Below are 26409 nucleotides of genomic sequence, written 5' to 3' on the forward strand. Positions count from 1 at the left end.
TTTAATATGCAGATTTTTATTTTTTTTAGTGGTCTGTGGCAGATGATGTTGACATCACTGGCTCCAGGAAATAAGTTAGATTATTGTTTGCTTTGACTTCTATGTTCATTTGCAAGCAGCTTTCATTTAAAAAAAAAGAAAAAAAAAAGAAAAAAGTCAATAATTTTTTTTCCTCCTACAGTCATTTTTTACTGGAAGATGCAGAAGATGAGTGGCTTGATAAAATGGTGTTGACCAGTTCGGCTGTTAACAATATTATCTTTAAATAGTTTTAAATTTTTTTTTTAGTATCTGTCTGTAGAAAATTATCATAGTAAAGCTACATATCCTGCGGGAGAGTTCTGCAAAAATATTATTCCGATGGACACAGTTTCAGCTGACATAAATCAGATAGGTAAGTGTGTGTGATGGTTAGGACTGTATTTAGACAAAATAATAATAATTAGGTCGGTATGTGGTTCACATTAGTGCTATAGGTTTGGATCCAGAATTACTTAGGTAAGCAGGAGACACTGTATCCAATTCCATAAAGGCAGAGTAAAGAGTAGTGAGCTGTAGGTCGGGTAGGGTGCTGTGTGGAGTTCCGTTCTGGATGTTGACGTTGCTGCTGCTGCTGTTCTCCATCTGGCAATGAGAGGGGAAGCACTGGGAAGATGTTGGGGATGATGAAATGAGAACTAGGGGATCCACAGCTAGGCTGTCATCTTTCAGCTCCTCCCAAAGATTTCCTGTAACAAAAGAAAATGGATTGATTCAACTTGCTTTATATATACTTTTTGAAACATTGTTTTACAGGAGAAGTTGGTAATTACACAGTTGTGTATGCTGTATGTGTAGGTGCTCTTAATCACTTGTGACTGAGAAAGGAAAAAGATTGTTTAGATAGTTATTATTTGTCTGTCTCCATAATAAATTTAAATCTGGGAGAAGGCAGCCTTAGTTTAAGAAAAGTATTTCACTTGATAATTGGGAAGACTCTGTTACAAATGCATCCTTAGGAAGCATAACTTCTATTTGGAAAAAAACCACTAATTTTGAAAGAGGAACTTGCCTCTGTTATCTTTGTAAGATATGGAAGAGCTAATGGCACTTTATGGGACAAATCTGCAAATAATATTATTTTACAAGTGGCCTTCTTGTGTTCTTATGGTGTAGCGTTCTCTGAATTGCAAACTGAATTACTTCATATGTGACTGACCGACAAATTAAAAAATATCTGAAATGTTATTTTTTTCTAACATGTACCAAAAAGTTTCTCATCTTTCCATTGAATGTGCATATCACAGTGAAAGCGTTAAATAAGTTACTGCAGGAGGGCTGTATTTTTCATATTCATTATTGAAGATCTCTTTGGGAGGGCGGTGGCAAGGAGACTGGTGCTTCAAAGCTATGCCCACCATCTGCAGACTATCAAATGAGAAAATACTTAGTCCTTGTGCTAGAAGAAGTTTGATTTTGTTTGGGTTTGTTTTTTTTTTTTTAATGTGTGTATATAATGATTTTGCTCCACGTGTGCAGGCCTTGTCTTAAGATCTAGGACCTCTAATTTCAGATTTGATAATTTTATAAATAAAGAAAGTAAAAAGCTTAGATAAGGTTAAATAATTTAAGGTAAAGGGCAAGGATGGGGGAAGCTGGAATTGTACCATATTGGTGAAGCATACAGAATATTCGCAGTACAAATGAGCATGCTCCAGATTAACTGAATAAAATGGGAAGAGGTTCAGAGAAATGAACGGAATGTGAGATCTGGCTGCCTGAAAGAAGCAGCAGCTGAGGATTCAAAAAAATCTGTTGTTAATCTTAGTAAAGCAATCTGGGCGTGGCAGGATTGTGCAATACTTGTGACAGTACAATGGCAGGGCAGTTGCATTTGCTTAGTCATGTAGATTGTTAAGACTGGGTTTTTTGCTCTTTCAGGTTGCTTTGTGTACCACTTTTTGTCTCTGCAGGAAGGCAATTCTTGCATGTTATTTGGTGCAGCAAGAGCTTTATCATTTGGAACCCACAGGTTTTGTTTTATATTTATACATAAATATGCACACACATAAACTTGGCTGGGTTTTTTTTTTTTATTTTTGCATGGAAAGCTATGTTCTTAGAGTTCAAAATCCTGTCTGTTCAAGATGATTCAGTTATTTAATATCAAGAACTTTACTGTCTGCATTACATGACTATTTAAGAACACACCTCAGGAAATGTAATTGTTCAGGGCATATATCATATGAATGCTGTGAAATTTGTGAAGGAGTAAAGGGCATTCTTTCGAGCGAAGATGTGGAAGGTGTTTGAATAAATATTGATAAAGAAAAATGTTAACATGTTAATTCAATCCAAATGATTTCTCTTTGTGCTCCTCACATGACAGTTCTCTTGATATGCACCAAATAATTGTGCTTGAGTAGTTTTCAGTGGAAAATATGTCTGAATTTAAAAAAAAGCATTCTAAATACTGTATTGCAGTATTTAATATCAGCAGCTGTAGTCAAGAGTAAGGAGGTGTTTTTTTTTTTAAACTCTGGATGTAAATCTGTAGCTTCCTTGGGAAACATTTTAAAGATAAAATGCAAAATTCCATGTTGTGCAAAATAATGCAACCTAGTAAGCTGGTCTTTGTAGCAGTGGCAAGGACAAGTAGTTAAAAAAGAAGGACATAAATGCATCTTAGGCAGGTTGGGATGTAATGAATAAGCTTGCCTCTACAAAATAAAAATGCCTTAGAGACCTACCTTGCAGATCAAAGTCAGTCAGGGATGGATTAAGGGCATCGATATCATTGCTGAGATCCCCTTCCTGCATGAGTGTGTCCTGCATTGTCCTGGCTGTAGAGTGCTCTGTCAGCATCTTCACACCGCAGATGGGGGGGGTCTGAGCCGGCAGTGGAGAATCCTGGGTGATGCTGGGCTGAGTTCTGAGTTCACTTTGAGCCTCCCCAGAAGGAAATAGGGTCTGTGGGTCAGGTGACTGTTGCATTAATGTACTTGAGATTTGAGGAAAACCCTGTGGTGACGTATAGCACGCGGTTTGCTGCCCCCCGAGCAAATTTGGTAATGGGTTCTTGGCATGTAGAGCTCCCGATGCGTGGACACTGTGTAATGGCTGTGGTATACCGGAGGAAAGAGAAGGCTCGCATAAGGAATGGGATTGGACTGCCATCTGTCTGGAAAGGGATGCACTTGCAACACCAGTCGGACTGCAGGACATGATTGAAGACCTCAGCTTTTCACTTTTGTCGCCTATCAGTGTGTCAAGTTCTTCTACAAAACAAGAAAAAAGTCTATGACTGACATTCCTAACAGAGCCTTAATCTTCATAGCTTGCAGCTAGAATTGTAGTGTTCCTCAGGGAATGGGTGAGTGGAATAGCAAACAAAAGTGCTAGCCCATCTATGATAAGAATGCCAAAAGAACTCCAAAAAATGTTTTTCTAAATTATCATTGCCAAGTGAGTATGTAATAAATTGCATTTTTGTGTTTAAAGGTTGGATGCTTATCAGTTAATTTCAAATTTTATTCTATAGTACTTATTTCAGTGTTGTTTTTATCTTAAAATTTAGAGAGATGTCAAGAGAGAATGTTTTCTTGGTGAACTTCTTTGTGCCTATTTGGAAGCACTCCTGGAAAAACAAGTCTTATTTAATTCCTAAATCATATATAAATTCTCTTATACAGCTTGGTGCCTATAGCGAGGTTCTGGGGACCACTGTTTGAGAACTAATACAATAACATATTACTGACCTGGCTTTGCCATGCTCTTCCTTACAGCAACTGGGTCTTTCCTCTTCCATTTCTGAAGCTCCTCCTGCATTTTATCGATTTTGGCTGGATTCAGAGCCCACAAACAGCCTTTCCGAGAAGAATTGCCTGATTTGTTTTCAACTTTTTCAAAGCATTTGTTCAAAGATAAGTTGTGGCGTACAGAATTCTTCCAGCCATCTGGAGCTGTCTGGAAAAACAAATCCAATCTAAGAATGGAACTTCAAGGGAAAAAAAAAATACAAATATATTTCTCTGTTTTGACTGGTGTGAAATTATAAGAAATGCTGTTTAGATTATACTTTCTACAATATGAAATTTGTACATTAGAAGGAAGCCACAAAAATGTTACAGTCATGTTGTGCAGGAAGAGAGGAATCAGATAAAATAGTAACTGTTCTTCTAAGCAAGAAGGTTGGCCTTGTCAGAGGGGATGCTGAATTTTTAAGAGTGAATTTGCAAATCACAAGAATTAAGTGTGTAAAGAATTATATTCTAGAACTGTGAACTAACAGGAAATCTAGCTTAATCTATTTTGGAACACCTAGAAAAATTTCAGACACTTAATTGAAGGACTACGTGCTACTTGGGCTCAAATTAAGTGTCCAGGCAGACTTCAAAAGAATTTTAGCATGCTACTGTAGGTGTAACTTTGTGTGCTAGCCAATTATATAACCAAGGGGTTTAATCACAAGCCCTGCAGATGAGATACAGGTGTCTGCATCTGATCGCTGCGTCTTTTTGCTTTGCGTTTATTTTTAACTCAGTATTGGAAGCTGGAAGGTTCTTTAAAGTGAACAATACATATAAGCTTCATTGAAATGATTCCTCTATTTTTATTTAGGCCGTTTCTGATCAGTGAGGGAAACAAAATTCCCTCCTTTCCCTGAGGACAGTTTTGCATTCAACTGCAAGAATGGAAAGAAAAGAAAACCTAGTGCGAACTCTGTTTTATACAATTTAATTTTTACAGTCTTTTTTTTTTTTTTTCTGACTGCTTGTAAAAGAACTTTGAAAATGAATATTGTTGTAAGGGTTGAAGAGGGAAATACCCAGCAAGACAGTCATGCTTGGATTCTGATGGGAAATGCCTGTTTGCTTGCTAGTCTGAAATACTGATATTGAGGAAATGGCACTGTTTCCTTTTATTGCATATAGTTCTTTCTGGTGTTTGTTTATTTTATTTCACTCATTTCTGCTTACTTATTCATGCAGCCAGAAGATACTGCCCATCACATTAAGGCTTTGTAAATTACTATGCACGTTCGTATCAGAAGATTCCTATAGTAAATTCCTGATGTGTCACTTCCTTGCTTTTCTTTTGGTGGGTGCTGTACGATGCTGTTTGTTGCATATCTGAGTAGAACTGTCTTAGCTCATTGCCACTGCACTATAATCTTAAAAAAAAAAAAAAAAAAAAAGAGGGCAGGAAAAATGACTCGCTACATAATGGTAGGAATCAACCTGAGAAACCCAACTTCATTGTAATAGATGCAACTGCTAGTCCAGCTAGACTTCCCCTGTCATTGTAAGACCAGTTAAAAAAAAAAAAATTGTAGCTTTACCTGTGTCAGTCAAATGATATTCTTTCCAAAAGGTCTGCATTTGCAGAGATGAGAAATCTCAAAAGAGAGAGACTTTAGAGCTCATTGGACTACAAAGAATGGTCTTCAGTACTAGTGTATGTAAGGCTTTTTTTTAAAAAAAAAAAAAAATCAATTTTGGATGCTTTTTCTTTTCTTGTTTCCAAAATATCCTCATCTGTGTGTCATAAGAATTAAAAGAAATTAAACAACTCTCTGAAAGATGGGTGAAGTTGTCTATGTGCCACTATTGATTCGTATTCATGGACACAAAATATTTGTTGTCATAATTGTTTATATCAACCACAGAGAATTATTGAACAGAGAGTGCAAGAAATAAATGTGATTTTCCATAGTCTTTTTAAAGAGGTTAAAAATAAAAATTTCCCTTTTATGCACATTAACTTTCCTTTCCATTCCTATGCTTTATTAATAGGGATCCTTCTCTCAAAAAAGCCAGCTTTTTTATAGTTTCTCTAATTGTTGCCTACTGTAACAGAGTTCCTCTAAGACCATCTTTTATTAATGGACTTGTGTCCATTTTTGCTTTCACATGATACACCAAGAATTTTTGGACATAATTTGACGGAAATTCTACTTTTATCAGGAATGTAAAATCTGTTCTTTCCTAGCTTGTTGTGAAGGTCTATCTTGTCAGTTAAGGTGTTAAAAGCCTTACTGAAGAATTTGAGGGTCAAATTTAATACTTGCTTTCTTCATTAAAAAAATTAATTAGTTGTGGAAGTTAAATACATGTTATTTACTGAAAAAGAAATTATTTTCCCTTCATAGCAGCACAGTTTCTACCCTTTTGGCCCACCTGATGTCAGCATTTCACTATTGTGTTAGCCAGTCCCATAGGTGAGACAACATGCATTTCTATTAAAAAAAATCAAACAAAACCCAAAAACAACAACCCCCCCCTTTAAAACTCTTTCTGCCACAGGGTAATACTAAAGATGATGAATCAGATTTTCTCCCTTGTAGATCATATCCAAGTTGCTTTCTGGCAGTTCCAGAAGTAAATAAAACTGTTCCTCCTAGGTAAGATGTGTACTTAGCTACTGAATAAGCTGACCTGAAAGAATATTCATGTGTCTTGCCCTGCACATGAGGCTACATATACTTCTGTCTGTATCTGGACAGGATAATTGGTGTTTCTGCTAAGCACCAGAGAAGATGGGAGTGGCGTGTGTTTCTCAGAGGTTTTCAGAATGTGTGGGGGTGTAAACTATGAGATAGTTTTAGAAACGTAAGAGCAAAAAGTACATGGATTTATTCTGGAGGCTGCTGCCAAGAGCTGAACAGGTTCTTGCATTAAACTTGGTATTGCTGAGCAGCAAAAAATAGTCGTTTACCTAGGTAGGCCCTGAAGGAACACTCTGGCAGTGTGTTCGTGTTACAGCTCTGTCACCAGTTTTTTAAGTTAACATTTGATTGTCTGTTAATGAACTGAGCTTTGGCTACCAAAGTTGCTCTCATATAGTTGGAATCTCCTTGCTATGGCTTGTTTCTGCTATCGCTGAATTCAGCATAGTGTGGATGAGGCTGTGTGGAATTTGACACTGCAAGAGAATACTTGCCGCTCTAAGTTCCATCAGACCACAGACCTTTCTAACCTCTTGGACCACTGGCAATAACTCCAATTAACAAGATTAAAGCTTTCTGTTAGACTCACTAATCACTACAAAGAAAAAAAAAAGGATGACAAGCAAAAAATATTATTGTACAGACTCATTGATCCTGACCGCCTCTTGAAGTTTAAAGAGTTCAGTGATCTTGCAAAACCCTTTCTCTTTAAATCTAGGTCTCAAGAGAAGGGAGAGGTACATCAAAGAGCAATTCAACTTTAGCTGCGTAGATGTTTTTTTTAGGACGTAGGAGTTGGATTGCTCTGTTTCAACTAGAAATGAGATTGTTGCATCATAGAAACTAAATTTGCTGTGGCAGCGAATACAAGTTAATTTGACTAGGCTTGTATCATCTAATGTCTCCCAGCAAGATTCTGTGTACACTTGTACTCTGTTTCTCTCCAACTTAAATTGCTTCCCCTCCCCCTGTTGTATCCTGCTATTTAGTGAGTTCTGGTAGCAGCAACAAAGTGTTCTTTGCTGATTTTTTACATTATTTTATCTTGCTGAAGACTCTCCAAAAAAAGGAGGATAGAGGATATTAGCTTTTGCCATATATTGATAATTCGGTGGGCTGCTGTAAAGACCACAGGTAGGGAGGGCTTAGTGCCCATAAGCATAGTGCTTGCTTGCTTACTCTCCACGGCTTATTTTAAGGATGTTTGGGGTGGAACTGTTCAATCATTTGACTGGTAAGTAAAATGCAAAAATAAAGCCGTTGCAAAATAGTGAATATTCCAGTAGTACCCCCTGCACCATTCTTCTTCTCTAATGCATATAACAGCAGTAACCTCATTTTCATCAATTTTTAAATGAGTTAAGAAAAAAGACATGAGGGTCTGGAAAAAAAAAAAACAAACCCCAAACCCCACACCACCAAAATCCACTCCCTGTGGAACAGGCAAGTTTTGATAAGTAAGAAGGGAAAAGTTTAGATTAGGTATAGAACAGTTATTTAAAGCTGTGGTAGAAATATACCTACGGTACAGATGGCCATATGTATACACACGTCTGTATGTATGCACACAGACATATGAACACACACCTATCTATACATCTTTACATACAAAATATCACAATATATACAATGCACAATATTTACGCACAATATTTACATACAATATATAGTTGAGGGAAGGATGTGTGTCTCCCTAATGTTTCTGCTGTGTCAGAATAACTTCAGGACCAGGAAGGTGACACCTGGCAAGAGCCATAGTTTTGTGTCTGAGGAATTCTGTGCGTGTTGGCAGCAGCAGCATTTGGTTTATAAGCTGCTGATTAATTTTATATTTGATTGTGTTGTAAGACAAAGGAGAGTTAATTTCAGTTTGGTCTGATGAATAAACGTAAACGTAGACATGCCCGTAAAACTTATTTTTAATATTCCTACCTCTCTGCTTGAAACTCATGCTTTTTTTCTAGAAAACAGTAATCAGATAAGAATGTATTACTTTGCTGTAGATCACATGATTTGTGCATTATGCTAAGAAGCGTAGTTCTGCAAAATATCCATTTCAAGATGTTGTGGCCCAGCACCTTTTTCACTATCCTCAAGCTGTTTGCTTTTGGATTATTAATATTTCTTGCAACTAGTGGTAAATGCATGGAAAACAGAGTTAATATGCTGTTAGGGACAAAATACAAATCTTGAAATTTGTTCTTGTTTTGAAAATGAAAAAAAATTTACAGCTACTATGTTCTTGTCATATGCCATTCTACCCTTCTTCCTTTCACTGTTTAGATTACTGTCATACTTAATTTCATGTGTTTAGCCTAAAAATCAGTTGTGTCCCTGTGACTTAACAAAGTTACAGTGCTTCAGATTTGTTTCAGTGGATTATGACCAGTCATGTTATGATGGGATACTTCTTGAATTATGATAGTAGGTTTCTTTATTTTTCACTTGCTTGTAACAGATAATAGAATAGCTAGTGATTCCTTTGGGAGGAAATCTGGGAACACAGAAAAGTAATGGATCCTAACAGTTCTTCATTATGATAACGTGCATTCTTTTTCTCTGATTACTGACATGTTCAAATTTTTTTTTTTGCGGGCAATATTTGTCCTCAGTTAGTGTCCAAAACCATTGCAAAATTGTATCAGAACATTTATTTTTAGTTATTCTTAGTGTTCTTTTCTTAATACAAACGTTTGAATCGCTTTTCTGTAGCTGCTTTAAATTTGGTTTAATTGCTGCATGTTTATTTGCAATAGGAAACAGGACAGGCGCATGTTAGTTTATTTTCATTTTTGGGCCTTGATAACAGTTGCAGGTCACCTAATCTGGACTTTTAGTGAGATGTTTTTGAAGAATCAGCAGTAGTAAAGCTCTGTGTTGAGCAGCAGTCGACAATTCTATTATAGCTCTTTTAAAAATCTTAACTGTAATCCTTCTGCTCTTGGTTCATGTGCTGACTAATCTCCACTTGCAATCCAAGTGCAAGAAACCATTCTCTTATAACATGGATTTAAATTTCAATAGTATCACCCTTACCTTCACCAACATTACTGTGTAATTATGAGCTTAGTACCATTTATCACATATTATACTTTTTTTTGTACAGTGCGTGCAAGTGATGAAGTTGCCTAAGACGGATATCCCAGCTCCAGAACAGAGCAAGATAACATTGAACCTCTGCTTCCACATGAGTCTGGAGGTGCTATTGATGGCAGAGGAAGCCACAAGACCAGTTCTGCCCGTATTTGAGATCTGAGAGGAAGGAATGGATGTGTTTTTATCCGTTAACATTTATCCGTTTTAGGAGTTGTTAGTGAGGAATGGCCACTGTTATCTGCACAAACTCAAGGTTGGAACAGTTCTTAATATCTTTTTGTGTTAAATATTACCACATATCATGGTCATATTTCTGCCTAGGCCTAAAATGCTGGGTAGTTTGTGATCGTGAAGGTATACAGAGTGTAACTAGTTTGATATTGATCTACTAAGAAATTACCTCTTTTCGTAGATTGAACCCCCTCCCTTATTCTCTCTGCTGCCAGCTAAGTTAGAGAGAGATTCCCGCCCTCCCTGTGGAACTCACCTTAAAGTAAGGAAAGTGTTCCGTCATGAAATTGTAAATCTCACTGACTGGCAAACTCCCTGTCTTGCTGTTTTTGAGTGCCATGAAGATCAGGATGCTTTAGGGAGAGAAAGAAAAGTATTTTAGCCTGTTCTGCTTGACTCCTCAGAAGCAGAAAAAAAGACTATTTTTCCACAGCGCTCTCACTGTCATAGCATGAATACCGATGATGCTTAAAGTTTCCTCCGAGATGTTTATAAGCAGCCTCCTTAAAGTGCTTAACTTCTGGAGGTAATTGTCAAAGCTCATATAGAAGGTCCAACCTGGGTTTAAAATAAAGTAATAGAAAGTGGAATCAAGACCACAGCCTTCAAATCCTGCTAGTGTGTGTGTGTTTGTGTTTGCTTAAACTGATAAAGGCCACAAAGAGGATATCAAACTGACAGTGACAGAAGGTATAATTAAAATTTAATTGTCTGAACTGCTTTGTTAGACTGCTATTTGGGGGCTAAGCCTGTGTGGTGACTGGCATATCTGATATGTTTTCTAGGCATTTCCTTGCCTTAGTAACTGCAGAAAAAAATTAGTTTTAATACAGGTCCTGGAAAAGACAGCTAAGTGTGATTAGTCTTGTGCTGATGAAATTTGCAACACCTAAGATTTTGTGTTAGAGAAATATCTAGCTTTTGTGGGGGTGATCAAGACAGTTCACAGGCTTTACAACATTTCATTTCCCTCTGCCTTGGCCCCAGAGTCTGGAACGTCTTGTGATTCATACAAACAGGACAGAGCACACTGGGAACAAGACAAATAAGAGTAAGCATGTTATTGCAAATCATGCTGGAAATAGGCCATGGGTAAACAGTGTATTTCCTGTAACATTAGGACTTGAAGAAATATTTTGTTACCTGTAGGAGTAGATGGGCTTGGGAAATAGAGGCTGCTGGGATTCTTGATTGCTTTGAGGAGCAATTCTTTGGTAAGGGTAGTGTGAAGAAGTAATATAAGTCACAGGATAGCTGCCACCTGAGGGATACTGATGATACAATAAAAGAGATGTTACTTGGCTTAGCAAAAAGCTCTCAAAAATATTTCTTAATAACAGTATTAAACTATTTAGTTCTGAGGATATTGTCCTCTGCCTACATTTAAAAGCTGTTATGCCAAGTCAGATGTAAAGTCTTTCTAGCAAGGTATTGGAAAACATTAGTATTACTAGTTAATGCTTAAGAAGTAGAAGAAACAGGGCAGAACTCACTCTGGCTGTTACCAGATCCTGTTGCAGCGTGTTCCAAACAGAAGGATGTAAAAAAAGTACTGTCTTTTATTATTGCCTGCTATGCTACTGAGTTCTTGTGAAAAATGGGAGTAACTGTACCCTGTTAATTATCTCCAGAAAATTCATAATTTTATAGACCTAAAGTATCTCTCCCTTCAGCCATCTCTTTTGCAGTTGAAGTGTCTTAGCCTGCTCAGCCTCCCGTGAACATTGCACTATGCAGACAAGTAAATTAATGGTGTAATTGTATTTACATAAATTAAAAAAACCCGCCCAGAATAAAGTACTTTAAACAATGTGCACCATAGAAAAGTAACCCTCTTAAGTAAAGCCACTAAAAATATAGGAAGAAGCAAGAAAGTTTTAACTGAGTCTTCTCTGGTTTTGAGTGCTGGTTTTTTGTTTTTTTAGGTGGAGAGGGATACAACAAGGCAAAAATTCAAAGTGTATAAAATCTATTCCCAAGAGAATAGAATCACAAAGCATCCATTCAATTTGCTGTTATCAAACAAGGCAGCAAAAAACCCAAACAACAACAACAAAAGCTTTAGTGGATGACACCAGAACGTGTATAAAGTGAGTTATAATTAATAGTTCATAATAATAATAGAATAAGTTAGTAATGTCATTCCTGGGGTCAGGAGAGTGATGTATGAGACATTTCTCATAGGTGGTTTTCATATTGCCTGACTTGTGCCAGAGCTGCGAGGCTACTCTCTGCTGGTTCCCTCATAGTTAATGACAAGAAATAGGCTTCTTCAAGAGGCCGTGGTTTAGGTGCTGTTAACTGCCACCTCAAGCAGGTTCTTTTTTTCCCTGTTTTCTGTATCAGAGAGCTAAAAGGAATAGCCAGGACACCTAAAATCAGATAGCATTTATGCTATCCTCACCCCACCCCTAGGGACAAGCAGCAGAATGCTACCTGAGACTGAAATGCTAACCTATCTTTTCAAGAGATCTCTAAGCCTGTCCAGTTCTCAAGACACACTGAAGAAATGGTGGGCCTGTCATGCCATCACCATGATAGAAATATGCCAATGCAGAAAAATAAGTGAAAGAGGGGAGATAATACATATAGATAGCCTTGATTGCATCAGAGTTTCTGTAGGTTTGCTCTCAATTTTTTAACACAGCAGTTGGTCACATATTTTTCTTTTCCAAATTATAGTTTAAACCTGCTGGCAAGCAACTTTCGAGAACAAAGAAATGCTACCCTGCTAAGGTAAGATACCATCAGTTGGCTCTTCGTGGGGCAAAGGCTCCCACTGAACTCAAAGCTCAGTGTGAGAGGAATTTCTGCCTCTTACAGATGAATCTTTCCAGATGCCAGGGCTAGGGCATGGCCAAAATTAGGATTCATGTCATATGCTATTAAAAAATCTACGTGCATGCCTTCCCTAGTACTCAAAGGTTGCTGAGCCCTGTTCTAGTGTTTTACTGCTTACCTCTAGAAGTCCTGTGTCATGAGGTTTTTATGGTTCCTCTGAAAGATTAGAATGTAGCTTTCGAGACTTGCTGGGAAAATTTCCTTCGTAATTAGTTTATACTTCTTAGTTTCTTACTGTCATTCCTGTTTTCGGACCAATAGCTTCTGTTGCTCTTGGTCTTTGTCCTCTTAAAATGCCTGTGAGAGGTTATCATATGCTTGCAAAATGTTCATAGTTTGTTTATTTAGTTATTCTGCATTCTGAATAATTTATTTCAGTTTCTCAGTAATTTTATTGTTGTTGCTTGAGTTTTTGCCTGTTTGCTTTTATCTTTCTAACATTGAACTGCCTGAAATGGAATGTGGAAAAACATACTGAATACACTAATTTGTTTGCAACAGTAAGCAGGGTGAAAGAAATGAGATGTACATAATTAATCATGTCCTGCCTTGTTAAACTAAATACCGGCTAGAACTGGAGCCTCCAGAGCAGCTGTGAACTAATTTCCGTGTGCAGTTCTGTGCTGCCTGCTTTGTTGCATTGCGTCCAGATTTTTCACCAGAGTAGAAAACTGAGCAATTCATACAATAATTTTGATTTTATTAGTTTCAGTGGCTCTTTGAAAGGAAGGGATGCTAAGATGGGACTGGTTGTGATGTCATCACCAAAGGCAAGAACTGGGTGTTTGAAGGATTATTTCTGTTTTATTGGTTTCATTACTCCTTTTTGAGGGAACAGAGGCTGGGGAATGGTCCGGTATGACAGGCTTGAGCTGGTTTTACAGTCGCACAACTGGCATGAAAGGTGTCCGTGTTTTATGGTGGGTGGGTAAGAGACTTCAGTAAGTGCCTGCTATTTGTTTCAGGCCAATAAGAAGTAGTTTTTCTTATGAGTCATCACTTGTGTTGTGTCCAGCAAAGGGGAAGGGGAGGCCATTTTATCATTTGGACAAAATTAACAAAGGAGTTGCTCTCTCTCATCCCTCTAATGAAAAGTGAGTTGCAGTTTGAAGATCCTTCACTTCAGGCTAAAGGGCCCGTTCTCTTGAGTGTAACTTCCCAGTGATTTAAATTGCTTTGTTCCATTCAAATTTGAGATGTAAAGTATTAATACCGGAGCTGCTTCATGCAAAAGATGTTATTCCACTTCTCCTCAGTCTGATATCACATGTTCTTTCATTTCCTAGTATCTGATTATGGCACACGGACAGCAATTCTACCTGTTATGACTCTGGCTGCTTATACCTATTGTTTTTTTCCTCTGAGTAGTAGAACATCGGCCATACTTTTACTACAGTAACATAAAGAAGCGCAAATATTGAAAAGTCTAACAGAAAACTGCTACATGTAACAGATCTGTCACAGTGCCAGCCTGCAGGTGGATGGAAGACTTTCCTCTTACTGCTTGTTGTATCTTGCCTAGCAGCTCCCAGAAGGTGTGTTGCAGCTGTTAACTTTGTAGTTTTTTTTCTTAATGTGGTTAATGCCGATGTATAGTAATAGTACTGGTATCAAATCAGCAATGACAGGGGAAGGGTGCCTGCTTCAGAATGAATAAAGAAATTTAAAAATATTCAAATGAATTAACAAGCTAACTGGAGCTTCTGCTTGTCCTGGTTTTGGCTGCGATAGAGTTAATTTTCTTCCTAGTAGCTGGCATAGTGCAGTGTTTTGGATTTAGTGTGAGAATAATGTTGATAACACGCTGATGTTTTAGTTGGTGCTAGGTAGTGCTGACACTAATCAAGGACTTTTCAGCTTCCCGTGCTCTGCCAGGTGCACAAGAAGCTGGGAGGGGGTACAGCCAGGCCAGCTGACCCAAACTGGCCAAAGGGCTATTCCATACCATATGACATCATGCCCAGTATAGAAACTGGGGGGAATTGGCTGGGGGGCAGCAATTGCTGCTCAGGGATGGGCTGGGTGTCAGTCAGTGGATGGTGAGGGGTTGCATCACTTGTTTTTCCTGGGTTTTGTTTCTCTCTCTCTCTCTCTGTTTTTCTTCTCATTACGATTTTTTCATTATTATTATTTTATAATTTAAATCTTATTTCAATTATTAAACTGCTCTTATCTCAACCCATGAGTTTTCTTACTTTTGCTCTTCAGATTCTCTCCCCCATCCCACAGCAGGGAGAAGGTGAGTGAGCGGCTGTGTGGTGCTTGGTTGCCTACTGGGGTTAAACCACAACACTGCTAAAGCAACACACAAAACTGACATTTATACTGTGTGTGAGATGTACGGTGCTGTGGCACACCCATAACATCTGTACTGCAGTCCCAGTGGGGAACCTGTTTATATTTGCCGCAGAGCTTTTGTGGCAATTTTAATCCTTCATCTGGGACCTTTTCTTCTAAATAACAAAATCAATCAATTTGTAAGTTACGATGGTAGTGTAATATCACCTTTATTTTTATTCTATTTTAATTTTATAATTACCTTTTATCAATTCTATTGAGTGTTAGGCTAACAAGAAAAAACAAGTAAATTAGTTATGATGGTGTTAAAAAGAACTTAAAAGACCTTTTTGCCACATTATAGGGGAGGGAAAAAAAGAAGTTCAGTAAATTCTGGCTAGTGGAATGACAGAGTGATGGGTAAGTGAAAAAGCCAGGAATGAGATTATTCGCCAGCTGTATTTCCTCAATCAGTGTAGGAGAACTGCTTCTTTCCATTATCTGTGCCTTCTCACATCTATTTAGCATCTGTACACTTCTCAACATTTACAAGTCTACCCACTGAGGACAGTGGATAGAAAAAGCCCCTTATGTTAAAACTATTTGAACCTCAGTGGTAGCTGGATGCCCTAAGCAAATTGGCCTGTCCTTGTTGCAACACCTGATTGGAGAAGAACCTCTGTGCCCCTGAGTTCCTAAGCTGTTTTAAATACAAAGTCCAGTTAGTGGTCAGGGGCTGGCCACAGCTGAAGGAGCAGGAAGAGAAAGATGACAGTAATAGGAACCTGATTTTAGAAGTTTACTTCATGCAAGTGTTGGTACTTGAGGGTGCTTATTGAGCTGCATTGCCACACCATCCTGTTGATCATTTTAACTGTCCCAGACACTACAAGTTCAGAAAGGCCGTAGAAGTTCCTGAAGCTCTTCAAGTGGTTGATACAGTTAGTCCCTATTTTATTCCTCTCTATACCCAAGAGGTTATATACTGTGATAATTGAGGCATCTTCCTTTAGGTTTCAGTAGACAGGTGAGGGATTTCTAAGTATAAGAAATACACACTTAAAAAACCACAAATCCCCTACTGAGGTATGGAATACTTTCATTCTTCCTTAGTAATGTTTTAGAAAACTCTAACAAATGAAATTCCTAAAAAGTCATCTGTGACAGGTGATTTAATTTTATCAATGATCATAAAATTACAACATATGTCTAATCTTGTTCTTTATGGTCATTCAGCATCTGTTTTCAGAAGTTACTTAAATTTCCTCTTAAAGAAAATTATGCCAAAAATAGCCTTTCTTTTTCCTCATGGGGGACTAAATCCTGATGATGAATGGTATGATTACTATTTCAATGACTCAGACTAGTAACACCATATGAGTTAACCATCCCAATGAAATATCATACAGTAACCTTTTTTTTGTTTGTTTTCTTTGCACAGTTTTAAATCACTGCTCTGTTAGTTACATTTTTTATGCTTTTTGAGCAAGTTGAATGACATGATACAGTTGATTCCACAATATCAGTCACTGGGATCAAAGGATTTGTAACTCAAGTGTGAGCTTTTATGTTCAAATATTTCGTATATATGAATTTCCTGTAAATTTAATTTAATTCAGTTGTAATGGTTGGGAGTTTTGGTAGTTGTGCTATTTTTGTATATGGATTTCTGCCTGTACATCTGAAAAATCCTCATTGCCTTAATTTCACCTTAAATAAGTTTTGGGGGTTTTTTTATGTTTGTTTTTAAATAGGGTGTTTCAAGCATATTGTTATCTCCTCGAGTGTCTTTCTTACTGAAAACTTTGTACTCAGATAACTGAGCATGAAAGAGGAAAATTTCAATGCATTGAACAGCACCACCATTTATATCTAAAGGAAATTATTTAAAGACATTTCAGAGTAATGAAAATTAATTTCTGTAATACACACTCTCCCTCTATGCCAAGTTTTCAAAGCTCAGCAGACGACACTCGCTAACCTCTATAAATATGTACTAGGATCACACATAAGATTAAGGTATATATGAACGATTTTACAAAGATACCGTGTGTATACTGCTTTGAAAATATGAACTGACATGTATTCAAATGACATTTAAACACACTCAAGAAAAACATGGTGTCAGTTACTCCTGTGCATTTTTAGTATTAATAATATAGTTACATTACGGAAGAACAACCTTAATATTGTGCATTCTCATGCATCATCAGCATTATTGTCCATTATGATTCAGCTGAATAATCTTTCACTGGGGCTGATGTAACAGTCAAAAGATTGCAAAAGAGATGTGTGTGCCATCAAGCACAAGGAAAGCGAGCATCATCTTGCTGTTAAAATTTTGCTTTAAAAGTGTTTTTCTGTGTTTTATCTGAATTTTAAGTATATAGTCACATATATTTAATTTTTTATTCCAAAGTTAAAGCAGAGTTAATTCCCCGGGATCCTGAAATGCCAACAGTTATATTAATAATTTATCTGGTTTCAAAGCCAATTTCCTTGAGCATAATGGTGTAAATATAAATAAGCAGTACCAAGATTCCATTTGTACAAGGTTGGTTTTTTTTTTTCTTTTTTTCTGGATGACCATTTTAAAATGCATTTAGATGTGGTTCTTTTAAGATCTCATTGTCATAAACAAAATGTATGTATACAAACATGGCCCCGTAAACACAAATTTAGCAGGTATTGTTTCATCTGTCTCTCTGTATTATTACCATGACTACTATACCATTATAGTGCTAGAAATACAGGGGATTTTGGTCTACATATTGTACTGACCTGATGGAAAGGATGTGAGGGGCAATACATCTGCTGCACTTGAGGCTGATAGCAATACAAACCAGGCTGCCCTTCCAGTGGGGATGTCCTAACCTTGATGTCTGAATCCTGCTAGAAAATATTTAAGGAAAGCATTATTAGAGAAAACACCTCAATTAAAATAGAGTAATTCTGTTAGTTAGTGTTCTGATCTGTCTTTCATTATACTTACTACTTTATTGGACTTGATTCTGTCACAGTAAGTGTTACATAGAATTTATTTTATATGCTAGTGGCACAAGAAGAAACATTGTTTCCTGCATTTATATAATTACTGCTTGAAAATGGAAATCCCAGTCCAAGTTCCATACAAAGAGCAATTCATAAAATGTCAGTTTCTGTTTATCTTTTTTCCCTACATACCCAAACTGCATACTCCAGCTTTCATTCCTGAGTGTGCACATGTGTCTCTGTCTCTCTTTTTCATACTCTGATTTTATCTCGCAGACTGTCAGTACCTCAAGCTGATGCTGGAGTTTTGTCATTAGGAAGAGGGTGAGGTCTATAATGCACAGGAAAGAGGTGGCAGAGAAGAATCAAACTAGGCTGACTACTGAATTGGATCAAGATATAGGAAATGTTGTGAGAATGTGATTTATTTCTGCAGCTGTGAAAATAAACATAGAGAAGTTGATCAAGTCTTAATTTCTCACGGGTCTGCCCAGCTGCCTGTCCTGGATTCCATACAGGGCTTGATTCTGTTAAGGGCTCAGGCTCCTGGATGTTAAATGTTGCTGTCTTTTAGTTGGAATGCTGAGTGCACTATACAGTTTGTGTGGTAACACTGCCTGCTTTAGAAGAGCAATTCAAACAAACTGCATGCTAAGCAGAGAGCTGGATAGAGCTCTAGCTGGTAATAAACAGTTCAGAGAATGATGAGTCTTAAGCAGTGTCCTTATCCACAGGTCTGGTGACTGACTTCAGGTTCCTTCCCCCACTTAACATCCATGGCCAGGAATTCTCTTCTGAGAGCTGATGTCGTAGACCTCTTATTATTTCAAGGAACTATTAGCACTTACTCTGTTTTAAAGCAAGGCCATAATGACCATCTTTTACGGTATAGATTAGTGTAGGGGTACATATTAGACTTGACTTGATATCCTGGCACCAAGCAAATGCCACATCCAGTATTAATAAATGTCCATGCTATTTTGGTGACGATAAGACAAAGTTTTTCAGAAATGTCAACTTGCCAGCAGCGTGTAAGCTGTTTAAGAGCTTTGAAGTTGCATGCTGACTGAACCAGTGGAGACGTTAACAAGTAGCCAGTCTTTTCTGGAGTAGTCACATGAACTTGGTAAAGGGCTTCTGCAGTGGTAGAGTTACATTGTCTACGTCTTACAGCTCAGGGATTTGGGAAGAAAATGGGTATTTTTTTCATCAACTGCTTATAGATTTTGCATTAAACTCATCTGACCTAGATGAGTATTTATCCAGGAAACAAGAGATGTAGATCAATTTCCTCCTTAACCTGAATGGCCTCAGTCCCCAGGTATGTACCCTGACAACATCCCTCTATTCCCTGGCAAATTGTCTTAATCCAATTAAGATTTTTTTTTTTTTTTTTAAACCCCTCTTTCTTTTGGTAACCCTTGAATTCTTTGCCTCACAGCAATTTAGAACCAGTAGTTAGGGCCCTCTCCTGGCAGATGCAGACATTGTCTGCACTAGATTATGGAGATATGCTTTACACTTCGGATTGCAGCAGAGATAGCTTGTGGAGATACTGGAGGGTAATTTACCTTGTTTTTCAGGCATCTCTGTGCTGCCCTAAATAGGCAGTCACCTCTATCCAGTATGTGAATTAGCCCAGGTACCTTTACATTGCATGTACCATAAACAGATCTTGTATTTAATTTTAAGTAGTACTGATGTCTTAGAGTCTCTTCTATTTAGAAAAATGCAGGTTGAGCTGTTGTAACAAATCTGATACACGTCTTCATGCTTGAAAAATACTGTTTTGTGAACTTTTGTGCCTTGAAAATACTAGTTGATGACAACTACTGATATAAACCCTGTTGTCAGGAAGAATTTGGATATTTGGGATTCATGTATTGTGTCTAGTGGAAAATCATTTGTTCTTGTGCACCTTTCTGAGGACTGTTTTTCAGTGGGGAAAGGCCATAAAATAGAGAACTTTGACAAATAAATATGGATGTCTATCCTGAGCTCTAGCCTGCAACTTGACAAGAGACTAAATGTCCATGTAGTCACATTAAGAGATAAGAAAATAATTCCAAAAATATATTTTTGCCATTGAAAATGGCGGGGTGGGGGGAGGGGAAGAGGAAAAGAAAAAATACTGACCATGACTTGTGAACCGTGATCTTGTCCTGTGTTGCTGTATTGGAGGCTGTTACACCATGGTTGTTCTGTGGAGATGTTCGGAATGTGTGTAGGAAATGACTCTGACTCATCAGGACCTGTAGATCCTGGTAAACCCTCAAAACCATCGATGCTTCTAGCATTTTTGAAGGGTGAACCTTCTGGTGGGAGGGCTTGATGTGCTTCCTGGAAGACATCTTCACTGATCTGCCTCTTGTAAGGGTGAAAGGGGTTTCTGCTGCTCTTGAGAAACCTGTCATAATTTCCTACGGTACTTTCCTCGTAACTGTACCGTCTGAATTTTTCGGTACTGAAAGATGCTTTAAATTTGTTCTTGCCACAGTGAATTCCTTGGCTTGTAGGGTATCTCCCATGAATTTGATCCTGGGCTGGGGAAGCAGGGCTGGGGCTGTGAGAAGACTCTGAACTCTTCCTTTCTGTTCTGCTGTCTGACTCATATGGTTGGCAATTGTAACCGGGATTATCCTGCAATGAATGATTGGCATTTATTTAGGATTAGTATGAGCAAATATTTTTATCATTTTTATTATTTACAAAAAAGTACATTAAAATATATTATTGGTGATAAGTATAAAATTACTAGTCCTAGCCACCTTCATGCAGAGAAGCCCTAAAAGGTCTAAAGGGTTTTCTGGTTACTTGGTATCCAAAACTGTTCAAAAGTAAATTAATAAAAGCATTGAGAAGTCTGAAGTAATCTTAATTTGTGCAACTGTCTTGGAAAAACAGGACGTCTTAGGTAACTATTGACTAGTTGGTCTGACAATTTGAGGGAAAAGATGATGTATGATCAAGTGATGAAAGATTAAATGACAGGAATATGATAAGTGCAAGTCTTGTCATATACAAGTTTAGTCAAATAAGCTTGATCTCATTCTCTGATGGTGTTACAAGCTGCCAGATATGTTGCTAGTTACATCACTTCCTCTCATTAACATAGCCACACTCATTCTACCTGTCAGAGACAGGTAGGCTCTAGGCAGACATTTTAACCTTCTTCCTGTCTCATCTCCTCCCTTCCCTTTTGCACTTTAGCAAAAAGAAAATAGCAGCTACTAAAGTGCTCTTTAATCTAGGAGTGAAAGGCTTAACAAGAACTAGTCTGGATCCTGAAGCTGAACACATCCAGCTTAGAAATTATGCATATTCTGCCTGACATCAAGGATGAGTAACAACTTGGATGCCTTTTGAGAAGACATGCTTAAGTCAAGAGCAGGTTATTGTGTTCAGTGAAGGGGAAGATGTAATGTTCTGTGTTACACAAAAAGTCAGAGCAGATTATCAAGTGGTACCTTTCCTCTTTCCCCCTTTAAATCCACGTTGGTCTTACAGTATTTTAGGAGAACAGGTAAAGAAACACATGCCTTCATGGAAGAAGCAGATTTCAAGATGTTTCCAAGGGAAGTCAGCATAAAAGCCAGTGCTTTCTGCAGAGTGGAACATGGCACAGATTTTCCTTTCATCTGCACATGGGTCTGTGTATCAAAGCTATTGATGTTTTGTTCTGTCATGGATTCCTGCAGAAAGCAAACCTGACCTCATGACACTTTTGGCTTCTCACATGAACGTGAACTTGCTCAGTTTGTAACTTCTTACTTCCTTGCTCTCCTCTATAGTCCTAATACATGTGTTTATGATATCTTTTGTTAAATAAGAATTTGAAGAAACCCATATATTTAGTTATATAAAGCTGTATGAATGGCAGTGCTGTCAATTCTCCACCTGAAATTTTCGTAATAAAAGTACGACAATGGTTATTTTGCTGTTGTTTGATGAAAAACACTATTCTCAGTTGTACTTTTGTTACAAAAGTTAAACACGATGAATATATAGGCAACAGGAGAGAGATCATTTTATTCCAAAAAAGCCCCAAGGAATTCTGAAGTGCTTGAAGGTATCCTCTACTGGCAGGGAGTAGACAAAAAGGTTCTGATGTCTCGCTGTCTGTCTGATTTTTTTATTTATTTATTTTAGAAACAGGATGTGAATTACTTTAAATGTAGTATTTTTACTGGATTAGTAGCTGGATGGATTGCATGTTTGGTTTTTAAAGTAATATGATTTTTAAGCAGTCGGATAGGAAATTTAGCATGGAGGTTAAGATTAGCTCAGAAGAATAACTGGGGTTTCTACTCTTCAGGAATAAAACTTTCAATGTTTACTGTGTTACCAATTAAGTATGCTGAGGTTTAGTATTATATTTATTATATTGTATCTGAACTTGTGTCTCTGAAGAAAGAGAAACAGGACTGGGCCATCTTACTCACAATTTGCTGAACTGGGGATACTGAATCCCCCTGTGTCTTCATGAGGTCTTGTCGGTCCCTTTCCAGAGTGTCCGAAGAAGAAAATTTAATATTAGATTGATCTTGGAGTAGCGAAACCATTACCAAATCCACGCCAGATAGAAATCCTGTTGTGACAAAACCAAATTACAATCAATACTTTCTAAAACTTACTGTAGAAGAAACCATCTTGTTACATGCAGATGACTAGACAGTGTTAGATGTGCAGCTGGGCAATAACCCATCCTGCAGAATTCCTAGTACAGTTGAATTTTTTTTTTTAGCTCTCAAAGAAATATTCTGTAGGTGCATTTACAATGAAGAGGTGATACAGAGTTATATGGATTTACCACACAGTTGTTATAAAAATAAGTGATTACTTTGTTTTTTATAGGTTCATAAGATAATGAAAATGTATTAATTTGGGGTTATGCAATTGCAGTGATATTGCTCTATTGAGAGATTGTTACATAAATGCACCCACATTGCTTTCAGTGGAACTACACAAAATAAAAGGGTTGTTCTGCTATCGTTACTTAGACTGATGGTTACTACAGGCTTGTATTTTCACTTTTACTTTTTAGCACCAATCCCTTCAGCGTTTTTGTTCTGTTTTGCATATTTAAATGTATCTGAGATATGTAAATAACTTCATCATTCCATACCTATTTTTGTTAGTTGTATCTCCTCTCAAGTTCCCAATCTTTGATCTTTGGATATATGAGACATATCAGATGGTGTTCTTTGGAATAAGAGGAACAAATTTAATCTTCCAGTATTTTGTTTTCTACCATGGTTTTTTCCCAGTCCTTGTTCACTGTAGCCATACAGTAAAACTACAAAAGAAGAACTCACATCCTCTTCTTATGTCATGCACATAACGCTGCACCAAGTGTGTACCTATGTAAAGATGTTTTGTGTTCATAGTTTAGATTTCAGGTATACAAGTTGGGGAATAAAAGCCACTGTACTTCAAGAGTTAATTTGCAAAGTCTTTGCCATGTGTTTAAATGGTTGTTAGGTAAATAACTAAGGGGTTTATTAGGTTTGGTTAACAAAGATATATCACTTAAAAATGTGGAAAGCCTTTTTTGCCCTTACAGTTCAAAGAGAAATCTGTATTTATGATGAGTAAGACTGCACTGCCCAAGGGGATAAAGCACAATGGGGCTTGGAAATCAAGTATGAGGCCTATAGTAGTATATCAGGAAAAATTGATGTTAGATAAAGTTCAGAAATGTCTTAGGTGAAGACTCTTTTCCCAGTAGCTTAACTGGAGGCTGATGAGGAGGTATACTTCTAACTGACGCTCATCTTGAAAGAAGCAGGTGGGAAAACTGACAACTAGGAAATATATGTGTGTGTATATTTGTAAGTATTCCATGCTGTCTGCCTTCAGTGCTGGTTTCCCACTTATCTTCAGGTTATACAAAGCTGTGTCTGACCTCTCTTTTATACTGCAATTTTTCAACCTAGCTCCCTAATTTGTGGTCCTAAGTGTTAGAATTTTATTAAAAGTTTTTGTACAGTTATGATTCTTGCTGAATGACTTTTGCATTGCAAGAGACATTTGGCAAATGGTCACAAATAAAGAAAAAGGAGGAGCTTGATTTCAAGAAAATCAGATTAATGGAAATAAGAAAATAGGTAAGTCAAAAAGCTCTGATTGCAGAATATAATAATGCCTGAAGCTTTTCTGTTCTCCTTATGTTTACCATTAGGATCTGTGACAGACCCAGATAAAAAGAAGCATTATCTAAAGGGTTAATTCAACAGGTCAGAAAGGCCTGACTCTGCTTACTGAAGGCAATCAGTCTTCCTTTCTGAAAACAAAGTGAATATATCATGGTTATTTGGACAGTCAATACAGAAGGTCCAGGAAAACCAAATTATTATTGTCCCTCCCCTCCAAGACTTTTGCCACATTCTGTTTATGAATTTAATTTTGCTGTCTCATGGAGGCTGGTAGGAAAGGAGGAGTCCTACTGCCCTTTTAATGCTATAAAAAGTCTCCCCTGTGTAGTGAGAGTGTTTTACTGAATATTAAATGAGAAGCAACCTTGTACTAAAACAATGTCAAGCTGATAATCTGCATTCAATGGAGGTTATTTAATGCCTTTGTCAAGAATCCATTTCAGAGGGATGTCCCATATGGGGAAAAATCCGAAGCCTACAATCACAGTGCTGTTTTCAGTTTTCACATTAAGATCAGCACCGTTCTTAAGTAGCTCAGTAATAACTGCCTCTCCAAGTTATCCTTATCCTAGAAATGACATGCTGTGGGATATGTCTTGCTGTGAGAGAAAAAGTCCTGGCCATGTACTTCTGACTTCTTCATTTTTTCTTGGAGTCCAAACTTCTCACTCCAAAAGCCATTTGTGGCTTTACTTTCACTGATATGTATCACAGCAGGCTATGAATACAGATAAGTAGAAACTGCTACATTAACATACTGAAAAATCTTTGCTGCTATTGTTCTTTAAACCTTGGTTTTTGTTTTTAAAATGTGCCTTAGAGAGAATAACTTTATTCTGTAGAAATAATATATAACAATAAACCAAAAACACTTTGCATTGTTAATATAGATTTTAGCAAAGAGAAATCAGACCTCTTACCAACAAATCTTCTTTAAGAGGGAAGAAACTATGGTCAGTGGAGGTTGTCAATAGTCAGGATTAAAATAAATCATTTACAATAAACTGTTGCTGGGAGACAGAGAGCTTAAGGAAATTGTGGGTTGCCTAGATGTAGGAGTTGTTAAAGAAAACAATGATGCTTTGATTTGGAAAAAAGTATCTGATTATCCTAGATGTAGCTGGAACCATTCCTCCCCAGCCCATGTCATTTTTACTTTTGTAAATGTTGCGTGACAATCCTAGGCTCCTATGATAAGATAACTATCTTTAAAAAAAGAAAATAGTGAGAAACTGTAACCTCAGCTGAGTGTTTGAATAAGCAAAGTAGCAGCAGCTGATCTATTAGCTCTGCATGACTGGAGTCCTGTGGCAGCAATCCATAGTTTAAACAATTCTTTGTTTTGTGTCTTTTCTGGATATTGGAGGGCAGTTTGCCGGTGATACACTTCACCAGAACTTGGCACTGGGCCGTCTAAGCAATCCGAACTGCTCTAAACGCTGTATGTTACTGTAAATGCCCTCTCCATCCCTTGGGGCTGAGATCAGTTTTCATGAGAGGAAGGTGTGTTTGGATGTTCCCCAATTCATAATTCATTCTGCATGCATGCCTTAGGCAGCTCACTGATCCTTGCTTGACACTGGCTTGTGTGATCTACTCTCTGCCCCCTCCTCAGAACACTAAATCATCTTTTTCCTCTCCAAATCATACTGATGTTTTCCAATGCAAGAAAGAAGTAAGTATTTGGGATTTTTTTTCCCGAATCTTTTATGCGCAAGGAGTCAGAGAAGCCAAGAGGTTTTAGAATTACACTTTTCAGTTTACAGTTAAAAATCTGCGCCCCAATAATGTCAAGTTCAAAATATTGTAGAAGTGACCAAAATTTTGTGACTAAAACTGCCATGTATACAGGAATATTTCTATGTGTAATTATTTATATGGGAAACTTTCAGAAGAAAAGGAATTTATTAATGAGAATCAGAGATTTTTGTGGCTTACAGTAAATGCAAGACCTTCTTTTTAAGCTTATTCCTGACAGATTGACACTGAAGGTTGTGCTGGATCACATTGGTGATAGCTATGATTACTTTGTTGATCTCTAACATTCTTGTCACTAAGGCTTGCCCTGTTTTTAGAAGACATTTTCAGGAGCAGGATTTCAATCTATACAGCACAGCACTAAACTGTGGTTTAGCCACATTACTTTCTTACTGCTTTCTTGCTTCTCTTTATAGTATGTATTGGACCTTGATTATAGGATGCTTGAATAGCTTTTACAGAGCTTCTAAGGATTGTATTTTCTTCTCTTCTGAATTTGGATCTGTTTGTGTTTAATTCAACTGTGCTATTTTTGCTTTCTTATTGAAGGGTTCTGAACTCAATTCTCTCATGGTTAGCTAGTGGTTACTGCTCACATATAGCTATCTCTTGAAATAACTTTTGCATAAATAT

General features: G+C 37.4%; 1 protein-coding gene across 1 annotated transcript; it reads right to left on the reverse strand.

Moving 5' to 3' along the window:
• Positions 1 to 459: 459 nt before the first annotated feature.
• On the reverse strand, positions 460 to 22425 carry FOXN1 (forkhead box N1). The gene is made up of 8 exons (XM_009486666.2): positions 22306 to 22425; positions 20000 to 20503; positions 17654 to 17764; positions 10898 to 11025; positions 10011 to 10107; positions 3738 to 3945; positions 2730 to 3257; positions 460 to 728 (listed from the first exon to the last, which is right to left on the reverse strand). Exons 1-8 carry the CDS (start codon positions 22423 to 22425, stop codon positions 460 to 462), a joined length of 1965 nt encoding a protein of 654 aa, XP_009484941.1.
• Positions 22426 to 26409: the final 3984 nt, after the last annotated feature.

Source organism: Pelecanus crispus, chromosome 12 (genome assembly GCF_030463565.1).
Source record: "Pelecanus crispus isolate bPelCri1 chromosome 12, bPelCri1.pri, whole genome shotgun sequence".
Lineage (NCBI taxonomy): Eukaryota > Metazoa > Chordata > Aves > Pelecaniformes > Pelecanidae > Pelecanus > Pelecanus crispus.

Coding starts and splice junctions, on each gene's coding strand:
- FOXN1 (XM_009486666.2), bottom strand. CDS start 22,425: ATGGTTTCGCTACTCCAAGATCAATCTAATATTAAATTTTCTTCTTCG. Junction 11,026..17,653: donor CCTCACATCCTTTCCATCAG/GTCAGTACAATA, acceptor TTGTATCATCAG/TATCCCTCAGGTGGCAGCTA. Junction 10,108..10,897: donor AAGCCCATCTACTCCTACAG/GTAACAAAATAT, acceptor CTCTCCCTAAAG/CATCCTGATCTTCATGGCAC.